The 17,345-nt window shown below is 35.4% G+C and overlaps 1 protein-coding gene across 2 annotated transcripts in view; it reads right to left on the reverse strand.

Annotated features, from left to right (window-relative positions):
• The window catches only part of POLA1 (DNA polymerase alpha 1, catalytic subunit), a 215,498-nt gene that overhangs the window by 109,669 nt on the left and 88,484 nt on the right, over window positions 1-17,345 (reverse strand). For both annotated transcript variants that reach the window (XM_062574180.1, XM_062574188.1), the window contains exons 31-34: window positions 15,504-15,635; window positions 11,753-11,927; window positions 3,691-3,872; window positions 1,995-2,126 (exon numbers count right to left, since the gene is read on the reverse strand). In XM_062574180.1, the coding sequence (XP_062430164.1) occupies window positions 1,995-2,126; window positions 3,691-3,872; window positions 11,753-11,927; window positions 15,504-15,635 (621 nt within the window). The remainder of the gene's footprint in view (window positions 1-1,994; window positions 2,127-3,690; window positions 3,873-11,752; window positions 11,928-15,503; window positions 15,636-17,345) is intronic.

Genomic DNA, 17,345 nt, shown 5'->3' on the forward strand with positions numbered 1-17,345 from the left:
TTAAACCTTATTATTTTAACTAACCAGGTTAAAACTTATTTCTTAGTACTAAAAATATAATCAAGTTTTAATGCTTTCACTTACACGTAGAAATAAATTCATTTTGGAGGTCACATTATGATCTATGTAACATAAGATATTTAATAGATTTCAATACAATGTAAAGCAAACTACAATGTTCAATATTCAAATACCTCACAGTTTGATGCATAGCTTAATGTTACAAAAAATGGAGAATATAGTAAAAATATCACATGGCTTTTCACCACTACCAGTGATAAGAATTTTTCCTGTCCTCAAATGTATCTTCCTTCACTCACAAAGTTTACTATTGCACATCTGACACCAATAATGTTTTCTAGCTTTTTATAGGCAAAAAAATTATTTAGCACTTGGCATTGTGTATTATCATAATGTACACACATAAAATCTAGAAAAGTTAAGTAGAAGTAACTTTCACACAAAAGTAATCTGTGTAAGTATACTACCTTGACACATAATACAAACGTTATATTATATAATGTAATAGCACAGTAAAATCATTTGACTGATAATTTTGCAGTCAGATGCGCTTTGAAATAGAGTAACATAACATCTTGCTTTTTGGGAACTTTACCTGCACAAGCTGTCTACCTTCAACTTCAATGCAAAGGAACGATATCCTGCCTTATAAAACACTGTCTGAATTTAAATAGTCTAGGCTAAACTTCCATGCTCCTTCTGAAGCAAAGGTGTTCAAAAGATGTATTTATAGATTCAGAAGCTAACATATTCCCGGAAAAGAGCTTAGAAAATACTTACCTATAATCACAATAAAAGTTAATATACATGAAAAAACACAAAACTCACACTTAATATTAAACCATAATTAAACTTATTGAGACAAATTATTAGTGTTGTAGCTCTCTGCAAAAAGTACTTTGTAATATTTAAAGAAACAAACTATGCCATTCATTTACAGGTCAAATTTTCAAAAACTATTTAGATTTTGGTGTATACCCAAGACTTTGATGTCAAAGGTTCTGAGCAACCAATACTACTACTTCCTTCAAAACTGATGTCTGATGACCTGGCCCTACATTACATGACCAAAATCCTAAGGCAGCTAAGAGGATGAGGAAATCTATGAAAATTTAACCAACCAAAATGGTTAGCTGCCATTTCACAAAACGCGATGCCTTCAGCATGTCAGAAATGCAAAATCATATTTACATAATTTAAAAACAATGTATTTTTCTTTTCTAATAGTCACCACTCAGGACAGTGTAAAAGTGGGATTTTCAAATACTACATGTTTTTTATCCACAATGCCACAGAATTCTAGCACCTACTGCTGGTGTTATGGATTTCTTGCACTGTCCAAGAAAAAAAAAAAATATATATATATATAAAATAATACATATAAAATTAATTAGCTACCCATCTTTCTGCTCTGGTTCTTTTTCCTCTCAATATTTATGAAGAAAGATTCATAGGATTTTCATCTGTTGCCCTTCATAGATTACTTTTTTTTTCCTCATTTTTTTTTAAAAAAAAAAACAGAACTAGACCCATTTTTTCTTTTCACAATGTAAAGCAATGTAAATTAATTTAGACTGGAGTAAGAGAATCAGATTTCAATTACATAAGAAAATAGTATCTGCATATTTGAGAGGCTTCATAGATTTTCTCAAAAACAGTAAGATAATCAAGTCTCTGTACTTTCTCCTCTAAAAATCTGAAGAATAAATATCTACTGCATCTGTAATAATGCTGAAAAACACAGGTATAGATTTTGCATATGATTATCTTGACATGAGACTGAACTAACTCAATAAACAAGCATTCCAAATTAGTATTTCAAAAGCATTTATTGATAGTTTATTTTCATAAAGTTGAGTTTTGTCATTGCATGCTACTGTTCTGTACTATTCAGGATGTAGTATGACAGTCACTAAACTCAGCACTCTTTGGAAAACTCTATTCATATTGCAGATTATTTTCTGAATACTTACATTATAATATTTTCTTAGGTATCGTCTAATATCCAACAGTAATTTGTTGCTCATTTGAACCACATAGTTGAAAGGAGGCTCCTCACAATCACTCTTGCTGCACCTTTGCAAGCTGGGTTCAATAAACCGCCCCTGAAAATAGAAGTTTAGAAACAGTACATCATGACAGCAGATGATAGCAGCTAAGTTATCACAAGCATTTGTATATGAAGTACCTATATAGACATAGTACATAGTTTTAAAAAAGAATAGTTTTAAGAGTTTGTTTGTTTTTTTCCAATTAAATCTCTAAAATCTGGGCCTTCTTTCTTCCCATCACTGTTGGCCACACATCCATAAAGACTTCTCTAACACGAGTTTTTCCATTCTCTTCTTATTGAAAGGTCTTTTGGAGAGCATGCTTATGGTATCAATTGAGAAATTACCAACAGGGCTACACATACAGATCTCATTAAATAAGGATGAGGTGATAATATTTTATTTTCCCCAAATGCAATGAATAGATCTTAAAAGTTTACACCATCTCACTGACCAAAACCTTCAGAAAGCCTGGAATTAAAACTTCAGGTCCTAGAAGTAATGTGTGAACAGTTAAAATTGATAGAATTCTCATTAAAGTAACATCCTGTTAGACTGGTTATAAAAAATTTACAAAATTTTTTTCTAGTTAAGGCTTAACATCTAAGCTTGTTTGCTCTGTCTTGGCTTCCCCCCCCCCCAACACTAAAAATTCCAGGTGGAAGAACTCTTTTTCTTTTATTTTTTTTTTAAAAAGGAAGTTCGACATCCACTTCTTTACAGCTAGCCCATCTGCAATTTGTCAAGCCTCCACGCAATTTACTATCTTACTTACAGCTGTAATGAACAAAAGTCAAGGATTTTGAAAGTACTGCTCGATTCGCGTCTGTCTTTTCCTCTTACTTGCTTCCAAAGACTGCTTTATTTTGATTCAAAAAAATGTGAAACATCTGCTGTTTGTCCAAATTAACTTAAAATAATTACTTTTAATTTAGATAAAAGATTTATTTGCTTTCATTTTCAAGGTTTTCACTACTCTGAAGCTTGCTAATTTGCCAGTGACTAATACATTCATAACATCGCTGTAGAGTTAAATACTTGGCGCTATTTCAAGTTGTGATCCAAGGTCAGAGATACATTTTTTGGCAGAACTTCCCAACAAGAATGTACCCTGATGACTTTTTATGTTCAATATACAAAGACAGAAGGAAAGATAACACAGAAAAACTTTTCTGTCAAGAATGGAAGTGGGATGGAAGAAGATAAACACAAATTTTAAAAACACTTGGTTCCAATTAGTATGATTTAGGATAAAAAATTGCCATTGCTAGAAGCAGGTTTCATTAAACAGAGAACTCTAAGTTAGTAAGGTGTTAAGATAAGGATTCCTTAAAAGTCACAGTAACAATCATTCATGAATGTGGGCAAACAGATTAATGAAGCAAGATAATCTCACATGTTCTCCTAGACTACAATGTTCCCAGCTGAAATGCAAAAATGGGATAAACATTTCAGCACTGTCCTATCAGCAAATTTCTGTTCCAAAGTTATAAATAACAGGACTCCAACAATATGGTATCTTCTTCCGCAACACATGAATCCCATCTGAAAAGCTCCTTTTTCTACAGGTATTTTCCCCCTCATCAATGAACAGAAATGAGGCAAAAAAGAAACTAACCGAACCATCAAAGACATTGTCATAAATATTCTCTGTTCCGCATTTGGGGCAGCAAAACTTGAATCTTTCACAATCCCTATATTTCTCCTCATCAGTGAGCTGAGCTGGGCCACCAAGCAAGGCATCATTTTCCTCATCTTTTTGGTAATGGTGATGGATTCGGAATTGGGAGGGATCCAGTCCTATTAATAAGGAATAAAAGTTTCAAATACTAAGAGGTCAACCATACAAATAAGCTTACTTTTTATAGGCTTGGTAAAACAGATGCAAAAGTTACAAAATGTAAATTCAGAAGCAAAAAACCTACCCTCAGGAAAATACTTTATAAAACATAAAGACATTTTACAATTTTTAACCACAAATGAAAGTTCATGAAACACGAAGAAATGGTCTACTTATCTTCTTACGCAAGATTGCTTTATAAATAAAACAAGCACATTGCATTATCATGGGAGTATGCAACAGAACATTTTGTTTCTGAGGAAACCACTCCTAACGGATGGCTTTATTGTTATTTTCTTCTTAAGTTTCATTGAAAATATTTCAATAAAAATGTGCATCATTATTAAGAAACAGTCTTTAAATCAAAATGGCACCATTAAAACTGAAAACAGAGAATAAAAACCCCATTAAAGAAACACGGGTGCACTGCTATTACCAACTCCTTCAAGTCTGTATACAACTGCCAACTCTGATTTCAATGCAGTGGTCGATTTCATTTTGGCTCAGTGGTTAACAGCATGTAGGTTTCAATCTAATGCAGTGGTTAAAATTCAGCAGCAGCAGCAGCATTTAAAACGACAGCACTGGAGACAAACTGCTTTATTTTTCATTGCCAGAACTCAAGAATTTAAACAAATAAATATACAAAAGCAATTCTAAAAATACTGATTTAACCGCAAATAAATAAATAAGTAAGCGAGCACGCATCAAGTCCATTGCCCTAGAAACAAGATTGCCAAAGTAAACTTAAGAAAAACCCACATTTTTGGTCATCCTTTGTCACACTCAATTTTCTAAAAGTCCATTCATGCCATCTATAATTTTAAAAATTTGGAAAATAGCGCATTCTAGAAAAATATAATCTAATGCGCATGTATAGGAAAACGTCTAGGCAACTATGGCTTACATTAGTAATAATAGGAAAAAGATCAAAGGAAACAGATTTTTTTAACATAGGCTAATTAAGCCAAATAAAAGATTACCATGTATTATCCTACATCATGTGTAAACTTCAATAACTAATGTAACAACCACTACAGGAAGAAATAGAAAAAATTATAAACAGGAAATGAAGCTAGATGTTAAAATGCTTCTTAACCTTACCATACAGTACTAACAGATCTAAAGAAAATCTCTGAGAAAAAAAACCTCAGTTTTTCTATTTAAATATTAGCACACTTACAAATCAATTGTTATACAGGCACATAACGACTATCTTTACAGAAAAGTTTTGGTATCTGTGATTTTAGTAACACTATTCTGAACAGCTCTTTTCCAAGTATAAAATAAACCATATTCAAGGAAGAGAAGAAAGAAATCCATTGCCAAAGAAGTTCAACTGGTCCTTGATAAAGTATGATTTTCACTAAAATGTAATAATTCTTTCCAATTTTATTTTTTTCTTAAAAAAAGAAATGTCAATACATAAGGGTCACGTTTTATCTCAAAGAGATTCTTAAACTTTTAATATAGTTTTACTCTATTCATTAAAAAGAAAAGTAAAGCAAAAAACATTCCTGATACCACACTATACACTCTAATACATGTAGTGCCTTAAAAGAGACTTTGTGTTGGGGCGGGCGGAGAGAAGGAGCTTAGAGGGGAAAAAAAAGTTGGCAATGTATTTATTCTTTTAAAAAACAAAAAGTATATTCTGCAAAAAATATTCAGTAGATAAAAAGATTTTAGGAAGAGGATTTGAGTGTTGTTTAATATTAAGATTTTGCAAAATGAGAAATACCCCCCCCCCAAATAAAAAAAAAAAAAAATCACACACAGTAGATTGGATCTAAGATACTAATGGTAAATACAAATATTCTCACTTTGGTGTGAATTCAGAAGTGGAATGAAAAAGATCACTGTAACTTTATGATACAGATCCTATCAAATGTTCAGTTAGAAATCTATCTTGTTTCCCAAAACAGTGAAGTATTTCACTAAACAAAAGATAAAGGAAATACATTTTGTCTTTCAGTCAACTGTAGCTTCCCACTATTCAGTCAAAAACTGTGAGAGCAAATAAGCACACGGACATTTGGTAATAGTTTAACAGAAGAATATGTGTCTTTGTTAGTGGAATCTAAACCACACCTGTTCCAGGACTTTCTTACCTATTTTGGCTGGTGAAAACAACTTGAAAAATATTGTGACGATTCAAGTGTACACCTAACTTCTGGTATGCAAACAGCCCCAGTGAATTCAAAGGGACCTATGTCTCAGGCTTTTAAAGCACATGCCTACCTTAATTATCTGGTGGAACTGGGACCTATTTTATCTATTATGTCTTTTCAGGGACAGTTGGTTCAATTAATCCATTTCAGCACACCAACTTGTATCCCCTTGCAACAGGTCATGCTGGCTGTACTACCCCCTACTTGGTAAACAAAGTAGGGAATATCTAATGGATGGAAATAAAATACGGTTTTGGTAATTTAAAAAAAAAGAACGGAATGAGACTTTAAGCGATTAACTTCTTTGAACTCTTATTTTTTACATGACATTGAGAAAAATCAAAAGGTCTTTGACTTACTCGAACATAAAACACTTCTGGGACTATGGTTAAATTATCTGCACTCAGGTAGTCTTTCCAACCTCACAAAAATTGCCAAGTTGCATGTGTGTCAAAGAAGAAAAGCACAACAATTAAAAAAGAAAAAAAACACAGCTCAAGTTGGCATGACAGAAGTAAATAGTGAAAGAAAGTTCCAGAAGTTGTTCCTGATTTTTCTAATGTAATTGTTAAGTCATTTATTAACTAGCAAGCAAAAATGTCATTTAAGAAGCTGGGTAAAGGTGCAACGTAATTTATTATTCACAGTATTTTCACACGAAAATTTCTTCAGGTCGTTCTTCCCCAAATTCCCACCCTCTGCTGCTCCTGCACGCTCCCACGGCGGAAACACGAGCGGTGAGCAGAAAGCAAAGCATCGCACGGGCTCCAGCGCCCAGGGGAGCAGGTGGGAAAAGTGTTCCCCGATTCTCCCGCTCCCACGGGCTCTTCCACTAACTGAGCGTGGGCTTCGGTTCTGCCTCCTGCGCTCGGAAGGCAGGCGAGCCTGGAAGCGGGCTCCCCGGCCGCGCAGGCGAGCTAACAAGTCGCTCGGCTCCTCCGAGGTTTCGCGGCGGCCGAGGCAAAGCGCGGCCGGTGCCGCCACCTCGAGGTGCCGGCTGCGCACTGCCACCGCGCTCCCGAGCGAGGCCAAGGCAAGCCCGCCTCGAGGGGCCCGCTCCCGCCGCCCGGCCGCGCTTCGTCCGCGTCCCACTGTCCCCAAACCGCGAGCCCCGAGTTTTATCCAGGGCTATAAAACTTGCGCCGAAGGCATCCGCATCTTAAAAACGCGCGCTTTTAGTTTTTCCTCAAACTTTGCCTGAAACGGATCCGGCTGTGTTTCAAAGCTCGGGCACTTTCTGAACGGGAGTCTTAAAAGGACGTGGGACCAATCCGGGGTTGGTGGGGTGAATTAAGTAAGTAAATAGTCAATCGGTCAGGTCACTGCACTGAAACAAACGGAGGGTCGAATTCCAACAAACATTTCCCTGCATAGGCAAGACTAGCTCCAGACAACAGTACCTCATTTTATTTAGAAATCCCAGCAACAGAATAAAAAGCTTTGTATGAACGGGTCAGTTTGCTCTCTAAAAAAACCTAGCCTCTAAACCTGCCATTAAAGCAAACCCGGCACTGCTAACCATTTCCGACTGCAGGCCCCACTGCAGGGGTTGCACTGCCCCTTGCAGCAAAGGGACCCATCCCTTCTCTGCGAGCCCCTGCAGAGACATACCTGCAGGCTTTAATCTCCTCACATTTCCCATCCAACTGTGGCAGCCAGGATACTGTGCAATATCTGCCCATCAAAGCACACATATAACACAGCTTAGCAAGGCCGAGTTTCTGAACAGGCCTAGAGCACCCCCTCCTCTCCCTGGCACCCCTCCAAAAAAAAAAAAAAAAAAAAAAAAAAAACCCCAACTAGATGACAAACATCAAAATTCATATACTTTGGAGTTTACTACTGTACCGTCATGGATTTTCATCTTCAGTTCTGTCACTCTATTCTTGCTTCACTGCGTAATGCGAGATTATTACTAAAAAACCCCGATGGAACCTAATGTAATTCCTATGTGCCATGAGGAGACCACAGCTATTTCAGTTCCTCTAAGAGGAGTTAGCCTGGGTAGCTGCTAAGTATTAAAGGCACTGATTAAAAAGCTAAGAAAAAAAAAAGAAAAGAAAAAAATGTAGTACTTTTAATGTGGTGGGGGACTTCCTTACTAAAAGCATCGACAAGACACACCATGAAGGAAGGAGGACTAGGAAGCACTCATAATGACATGGCTGATCAGGAACCAAGATTAACCAGGACCATCTCCCTAAAATTAGATAACCTTCCTAAGAAATAACCAAATGTCAAACAATTTACAGAGCACCTCAGACACATCCATCTGCAAAGCACTAGCACTCCTGTTGCAGAGGACTGTGACACAGTCTAGGAAAAAACTCCTTTTCTGCAGTCAGTATCTTCCATAATTTATAGAAAAAGATATGGTAACAACAACAAAAATCTCATGCTTAAATGATCCTGCCTCCAGGATTATGTATTTTTGACAATACAGAAAAAATGGGGGGGGGGGAGGTGGGAGAACACAACAGGGAGTAATATTTATATACCACCACCAAACAAAGAAAAACATTACTTCAATATATTAAGAAAAGTGTTTTGCAAATATAGTTCTTTTTGTTTTAAAAAAAAATACAGGTAGTTTCAGGATGAAGTAAGCAAGGCCTCCAAGCAGGCTTATTGACTGCACATCTTTGTATCAGAAACCTTGACAAGCCTCCTCTTGTCAATGCATTTTTTCCCCCTCAAGAACTTCAAGACAAAAGAGAATGAACAAAAAATTATGCCTGTGAGGTTCTCATTTTTAGGAACAATGAATTTTTATCTCTCAAAGGCCAGGCAGACTTCCTACAAAGTCCAAAGACAAAAGACAATTTTCAGCTTGATTCGGTGGTGAATAAATGCAATTTTTAGGTGCAGTTATTTGCTTTTGTTCCTTAGTGTCTAACGTGAGTTTAGTTAAAATAATTTACACAGACAAGATAACTGAAAAATAATTGAATGAGGACAAGAAAAGAAATAAAACCCTTTTGTTTATTTTAATATAAGCCAAGCTATACTAAGCAGAGCTCAATTTTATCTGCTTGGACTAGTGAGATGACATGTTAATGAAACATCCACCTAATAAAGAGATTCTGTTAAATATGAAATGTATATGTTTCTTTCTACAACCATTTTCCCTACACAGACATACACTTCACATAACTAAATTACATCAGACAGAGGAGGATGCTCTCAATGAGGAAGCAACCGAGTTTGAGTCCATGAATATGATACTTCTATACCCTTCAGAACAGCAGCTTTCTTGTTCAAAATGGAAAATATCCTCTTTTTAAGAGGACATGAAAACCAACAGAGATTTGGCTGTGTTACAGAATGAAAATACTAAACAAAAAACCCCACCTTAACAACACAGAGCAGTTTTCCTATTTGCTTGTTTTAGAGCGATGGGCTCAGACATCTTGTACACTTAAAGCTCTTTTCAATTCCTTTGAGACAAACAAATTTGACTACTTTCCCAACACTGTTTAAAATAAAAGTTATTTTATAACTTAACTGCAACAATTCATGTACAGCTCTGATTAAAAGTAAAAGAATAAAATTCTAAATATAATGGAAGTTTTGAAAAAGACCTGACTACCAGCAAACCTGATTTAAATGTTCCCAAGAAAACAAAGGTGGAGAAGGAAGTAACATTTTCATAGCAAGGGAAGGTCAAACTGAATGTATTTCAGAGCTAAGATTTTAATAGATACATAGAAGTTTTCAGATTAACAATTGTATACAACCAATAAACTCTCAGTTGCGTAATACTATTATAGACTAAAAAGTAAATTTTCATTTTGAACTCACTAAAGTGCAAAAGCAGCATAGGCATTTTCAGGTAGTTAATGCTACCAAGTGGCATACAGCTCGTAAGATCTGGGCACTTAATTTAGATGCCTAAAGGGAAATAGTCTTTTACGAAAATCTGACCTGTGGTGAATGAGGAACAAGTCTGAATTCTAGCCTAACTCCATGAAACTAAATCTTTGCAAGAAATCAATTAGCTTCAGAAATCTTAAGTTTTTTACCTAAACAAACTACAAGTTTACCTCTATTTTAAACTGTTTCATCCAGACCAAGAGCACCTGACTTTTTTGGTTTGACAAGCCCTGTAATCCATTCTGGCATCAATGGAAAGCTGTTCACCAAGGCCATGCCACATAGCCTGTGTGTGCAAGTAGGGCTGACACCTCCTCAAAACACCTGGGTTCTTGGGCACAGACAGCAACATCCACTGCCTCCAAAAAATATCTCTGCCGTCATGCAACTATGTCTGCACTCGCCCTCCCATCAAAAGCAAAACCCTCCCTCATTTATTTATTTAACAGTCATCTTGGTATGGAGATGGCAGAAGGTGCATATTACATAAACCATCTTGGGAGATAAGGATCTTTCATGACAATCACTCTTCTTGAGCAGTAACAAGACAGGAACTTATACTTACACACATTTTAAGTGCAAAAATATGAGCCCACCAAGAGCCAAACCTTTGGCCCAGAAGAAGCATCCTGCCAGGTTGCACGATGCCTGTTAAGTTTTAAATGACCAATTCTTGAGTCTTAGCCAACACCTGTACACAAAATGCTACCGTTTAACTCTTCTTCCAAGCATTCCAAAGTTTCTGAACAAAAGCATTTCTGCAAGTCTGTGCTCTGATGGACATGCACATAGTTTCAAAACAAGAGATTATTAAACTGACACCATGCAACTGTAAATATTTGCTTGTGGAAGAAGACAGTCTTGTCAAGAACTCAACAACCAGCAGGCTTAACAACATTTTCCATGTCCATGGGTAACATGATTTTAAAAAGTAAGGCACTAGATTTGGGAAACAGATCACAAAATTTCTGTTCATCGAGAAGATCATGTCTGTTGATGAATCATTTTCAGGGAAGGAACAATACTAAACCACATTACAGACATAGCATGGTATTTTCAGAGAAAGAGCCTGACCCTGAACCATTTAAAAATTTTCAGCATCTATACTTCTCTCTGGAAAAGAAGCCTAAGAAATAGGGAAGATACGGAGACACTAAGAGTTGGGTAGAAAAACTTCCAATTTCTTTGGCATTCTCTTAAAAAGAAAAACAATGCTAAGAGCATTTCCATGCTGCTCACTTGAATAAACACCAGTTGAATAAAAACTGGTAATTCCACGGCCACTAGCAAAAGTTACTTTTTTATAGCACTTCCTTTCTCTCTCTCTCTCTCTCTTTTTTTTTGTCGGGGTGGGGGTGGTGCCTACCCCATATGGAGAAAGGAAGACCATTACACTAAGGCTTTTATGTTTTCTAGCAGGTCAATTCTAGAAATAAAAACTCTTCTCTTACCTTCTACTAAAAATCTGTACCCTTTCATTATAAGTATGACTGTTTTCTCTCTGGGAAGATACTAGAGACTGCATATTCCAGGACTAAATGGTACTTCAGTAACTTAAGAAAATTTGTGAACAGTACTTTTTTCAAACTCTGGATAAGGTCTATAAGGTTAAGTTTATCTTAATAAGCACCTTCTGAAAAGTTATTCTGCTAAACTTACAATCCAAGCTTCTTTCTATAGATTGTGTAACACATGTTATCCTTCATTCTAGGAGGATTTTTGTTAAGAAACATGCATTAAAGCTTTTCACTTTGTCTCTTGGAACTCTTCAAATAAACTTAATTTAGAATACTTACCTAACCATGTTGCAATAAGAACAGAATCAATTCCCTCTATAGGCTCACATATTCTAGCGACTACTGGATGTATTTGCTGTGATAGATAGTACTGAGTATCAATACTAAGATTGTCTTGTTTTTGCAACTGTTCAGGAGCATATGCTCGCTGGCTGGCACTCAGATTTGATCCATCCTAAGAAAGAAGACATGTAGAAAACAAAATGTGAAAAAAGTAAAATCCACATTCAGTCTATATGAAGGATTAGGCTTCAAGTATCATGTATTATATTAACGCAAAGTTGATACACAGTTGCTCTCTTTTGGTTCATTTATTATGCATCGAATACACAGTATTAAATAGTAGTATTAATAGTAGTAAAAAAATTGCATTACTGTTGCTGGCATCGACTAGCAAGTTCAAGAATGTAAATCCAGCTTGTATTATTGCAGCCTACATGTGCAAATCAGTAAGAGCAGACAGAGTAAACAGTCCCATCTGTCAATTCTGAAATGCACAATGAAAACACATTGTAACTATCAGCCCAGCTAAAAATATGCACAAGGCAGGCATTTTGGATTCACTCTGTATTAAACATTATCATTTTATACAACAAGCAAATTCCAAGTCCTGGATATCAAAACTGTATCTGTTTTCCGAGGAAACTGATATTCTTAGATTCTATATAGAAACAAATAAAATGGACAGTCAAAGAGAGAGGACTAGCAGTCATTGGCATCCAAATAAATGACAGAGACAATATTATCAATTTGACAGAGTGAAAATACTGAAAGAAACACTTGGTGACCTCATGAGGCAAAAGAGGAACATGACTCCAAGGCTCAGAGTGTACACTAAATTCTTCTCCAATAGAAAGAGGAAGATGAAGAGAAAATAATTCAATTTGGTAAGGTGATATTTAAAATGAAAATAGTGTTAACGAAGGAATTAAGTTTCAGCTCTAAGCAGACTGCATTCTTCTGGAAAATATAACCCATTAAATCTGTACAGTATTATTCCCAGTCCACAACTACACTAGGAAATTTTATTTTCAATGTTTCTCAAAATTTAAAAGTGGTAGCTTAACAAGCATTCAGTGATAGAAGTAAACATTTACTGGGGGATAGGGTGGGAGTGAGAAGTATTAAAATCAATTTTTCCCTAAGTATAGTCTTCTTTTTTGCCTTTTTTAAAAGCAAAATAAAAAACTCATATGCATTAGCATGTAACACCTTCATTTTTCAGTTAAGACAAGAAACTGGCTTCAATAGGGTCAGCAACCATGGACTGAAAATCCATCGTTAATAAAGACAGACTGCATGCCATTGGTTCCTCCTACTCCTTTCATACAACTTAGTATTCAGAACGAAATTAATTTAGGACTATTCAGCTCAACCAGCTGCTTTGCAAAAATAATTGTAATGCAATTCCTTCAGCTTCCTTCTTTCAACAAGTACATTCTTCTCTTGTATTGTGTTACTGCTCAGCCATACCCATTGCCTAGCTCTCCTAAGTCTCGGCAGTTTCTTCATGCCAAGCTAAGAACTCCAGATTAAATAAAAAACCCAATACATTTCAGTTTTTAAAGATGAAGGAGCTGAAGGAAACAGTGGTCCACTACAGATGTTACCAAGTCCATCAGTCTGGCATAAAAGATCTTTGGTCCATCAAATCCACCCTACACCTATCTTTTACAGCAAATTCAAACTACAGTATATATTTTTGAGCTAATGATACATCAAATCGCTCATGTCTGTACTTACTACTAAGTTGTGCATGTTTCAAAAAATGCTTTTAAAAGTTAAAAGACAGTAATATCAACATCCAAAAATCAAGCAGCAGAATTTTCAGAATATTCATGAGTTTATTCTTCTGAGCATCTCTGCTGTGAAACAGCAGATATTGTGGTTGCATGTATTCTACATATGTCATCTGTGTTCTTTTCCATTCCTTTAATGCATGCAATAGACAGTGCTGGCTGAGGAAGAATGCTAAATACTTCCCATCTTTATCAGCAAAACTTAGCCTGACTCCCTTTAAACAGGCATGGACACAGTAAATTAGTTTCAGGCCTTTTTTTTAAAAAAAAAATATTAAGCAGATGATCAAACACATGGTATGATGACTGAGAACATAGCACTGATATTGAATGAAACTAAAAGGCTTCTTGACTTTACCATAACAAATGCATTTTCCAGGACAAGCAAAGTTTACCAACAGAGAAGTTTGTAGGAAAAAAAGCTATCTCACCAAAGCTTCATTTAACTGGAAAGCAACCACAGAGTCATTCCACAACAGTTCCCTACAGAGCTTCATCAGATGAACATACCAGCAGAGAGAAAGTAAGCTGGTTTGATAAATGGAAACTACTGCTGACAAAAAGAACTTGCCATCAAAAAAGCAAACCCAGAACCTTTTCCAAGTAGTTCTACATGGTTCTAAGTGAGCTTTTATCAACTGGATGGCAGAAACTTTCCTGGGGAGTTTATACTCCTTGAATTTAAACTTTCCTTCAGTTTATATTCAGATCAGAGTGAAGTAATGTGTGGAAATAAACAGTCGGCTCATCAATAATGAAAAGGAGAATATGTTAAAGGATAGTAAGATATGCAACTTTGTGCTGTGAGTTATGCTTCTTGCAGTAGATGGGTGCTGCAATCCTTTCCCACTTACAGGTAGTGTGGCACATTCCTTCCTCTCAATCACACTTCCAAAACACATTTATACCATGCTCGTAACTGCATTTCTTGAACATCTTCTAGCAGATTAATTTCAGAGTGAAACAATGTGACTAAATATCAGACTTGGACTCTTCTCTCAAGACTCAGAGTACATTCAATGTAGTGTTATATTTAAGGGGTTTCTTGTTGGGATTTTTTGGGAGTGGGAGGAGCGGTATCTAGATAAGGGGCTACTGACTGAATTCTATTCTGATCTAGTTTACATTTAGGGAGAAGAAAATCAAACGAAAAGCTCCAAGGCTATCATGCTGAATACCTACCAACAGAACATGAATCAGTAACACGGGGTTGTAGCTAAGAACAGTTTTCAGATGTACAAACAAGCAAGTGCCAGTAAAATTTGTAAAACTGTTGTAAATCCATATTTGACATTGACACAGTATTGTACTTACAAAATACACCAAATTTGTGGGCAAAGAAACACTCAAAAACTGGCAATGGTGCAAAAAAATGGAAAACACCTCAATGCAAGAGGTACAGAGAAAAGCAACCACTTCCTCCAACTGTCTAAGACAACATCATTTACCCAAGTTTTAAAAGCATTCACAAGATATTAAAAAACCTGAAAACAGAAAGTTCCTCAAATTCCCCAGTCTAACAGACAGAAGTACTGTCAAAGCCAATGATTTGGAATTGGAAATACACACACTGGAAATAACAATGACACTATATAATCATGAAATAGCTTTCCAAGAATGACAGTTTCTTCACCACCAGAACTTTTCTTCTTAAAAATTAAGATCAGATGTTTTCTTTAAAAATAATTTCCCGTTCCAAAAATAAATTAATTCAGGGAAATTTTTATCAACTACTCTATGAGAACGAATGGTTAGATAGGCCAAGCTGATCACAATGATCCCTTCTGGTCCTGTAAAACTGTCACGAATATAGAAAGCCAACTATTTCAAAATACAGCATAATCTCACTGCAAAGATATGTCAAAACATTTTTTTAAAGGAGTTGAGTTGCCTTTCTTTGCCATCTCTCAAAACAATACCTAGTATTTAGCTATAAACAAACACATTTTTACCTGACAAATGATATATGACACTGTATCTCCTGCCTTCACCTTTCGGCCTCCTTGAGAGTTTATCCACATGGCAACATGCACATGTGGCAAGCTCTTTTTGTCAGGATAATCCTGTGGATCTTTTGTCAATGCCTAAGAGATGAAAGGAGAAAACAGAAAAATAACTTAGGAAGAAGTATTTTATAACTCAGAACGGTAGAAGACAAAATTACATAGTTGCTGTCTTCATCCAGCTACTATTTGCCAGTATATTTGCAATATGACAAAAATAAGATACAGACCTTGTAATAAATGCATTTCCCATACATTAACTCCTAGTTGCCAGTCCTTACTCTTTAAATATTATTATTACTAAAACGAGAGGATGCTTTTCCAATTACTGAAAAATTGTCACAATAAAACTGTAGACTGTAACAAAAAAACATGATAGGCTGTAACAGTTACAGATAGATTGTAACTGTTTTAAATTACAATCAACTGAAGCTAGAAATACTATGTAAAATATAAAAATATATCCAGAGATTACCTCCCCTTATCTCTGCACAATTTCAGGTCATGAAGTAGATCTGAATATCAAGTAATTAAGTGTATTTAACAAGCTGTGTAGCAAGAGGATACATCTGGATTTAAAGATTTCCATATATTCCATATACTGAGATTTCACATTGAATTATTTCATTTCCATTCAGCAAAATGCTGTTTTAAAATATTCATCATCATTCCAATTCTTAAAGAAACCCCTATATATTCAATATTGAAATACATAATTTTAGTATTTCTGTAGTAGTAAAACACAGGCATATTCAGCATTTAAAATGAAGACTATTCCATATGTATGTTTTGCTGAGATACTAAGTACTGTTAGAATATTTACACTCAGAACAGTCTTTAAGAAATGGATGACAAAATTTTTAAATAAGCCACAAAAGTCACTAATTACTCTGACACTGGTAATGACAATCTGAAGATATTTCTTAATTGAATCATCAGTGCAGTCTTAAAGAACAGACAGAAGGCTGGGCCGCAATATAAAGAGGCTTTGGATGGAAAAAAATTATGAAAAATCTCTTCAATTAGAAGAGTGAGAGGGTCACATAGTATACACTTTACTTATGAAACACTCCTTAGTTAGTTGGGGGGGTAGAATTAAAGACCAAAATATTGGTTTCATTGAGGTTTCATTGAAAATTAACTGAAAATGGAATCTTGTTTGCTAAAGCTCCTGTAGATGAAGCAGAACCAACCAAAAAAAAAAAAAAAAAAAAAAAAAAAAAAAAAAAAAGAAAAAACAAATGACTCTCTTCCATTGTTCACTGTACTCTTCAGTTTTAGTATTCAAAACAAATAATATAAAATAAAGATTTGGTAGAAAACTTTTCCTGAAAAATAAAATGTGAGCTATCAAATAATTATTAAAGTACAAAAATCAGTGAGGAAGAGAGCAGGAGGGGATGAGATACAAAGTTAGTACTCTGCGAAAGCAGGACTGGCCTCCAGTTCCACAAGCTATCTTTACTTTTATTGTAAGATCTTTGCAGTATGGTCCATGCTACTCAGTATCAAATGAACTAAAATGCTGGACTGGATGGTTTTAGGCACTGTCAGAACAGAAATGATTAAATTTATTTTCGCTAGGATTACATAAAGTCAAGCCAATGCATAAAACAATACTGAACTGGCACCCAGGAGTAAACATCCACAAAAGAGGAAAACAGTATAAATGTAATAAAAATATTGTTTAGAACAGCAGAAGAAGGAGAGGTCTTTTTGTAAAAATACTTTTAATCAAACAAGAAATAAACCTCTTTCATAAGGAACAATAAGCACACAGAAAAAAAGATG

This window comes from Rhea pennata, chromosome 1 (assembly GCF_028389875.1).
Source record: "Rhea pennata isolate bPtePen1 chromosome 1, bPtePen1.pri, whole genome shotgun sequence".
NCBI lineage: Eukaryota > Metazoa > Chordata > Aves > Rheiformes > Rheidae > Rhea > Rhea pennata.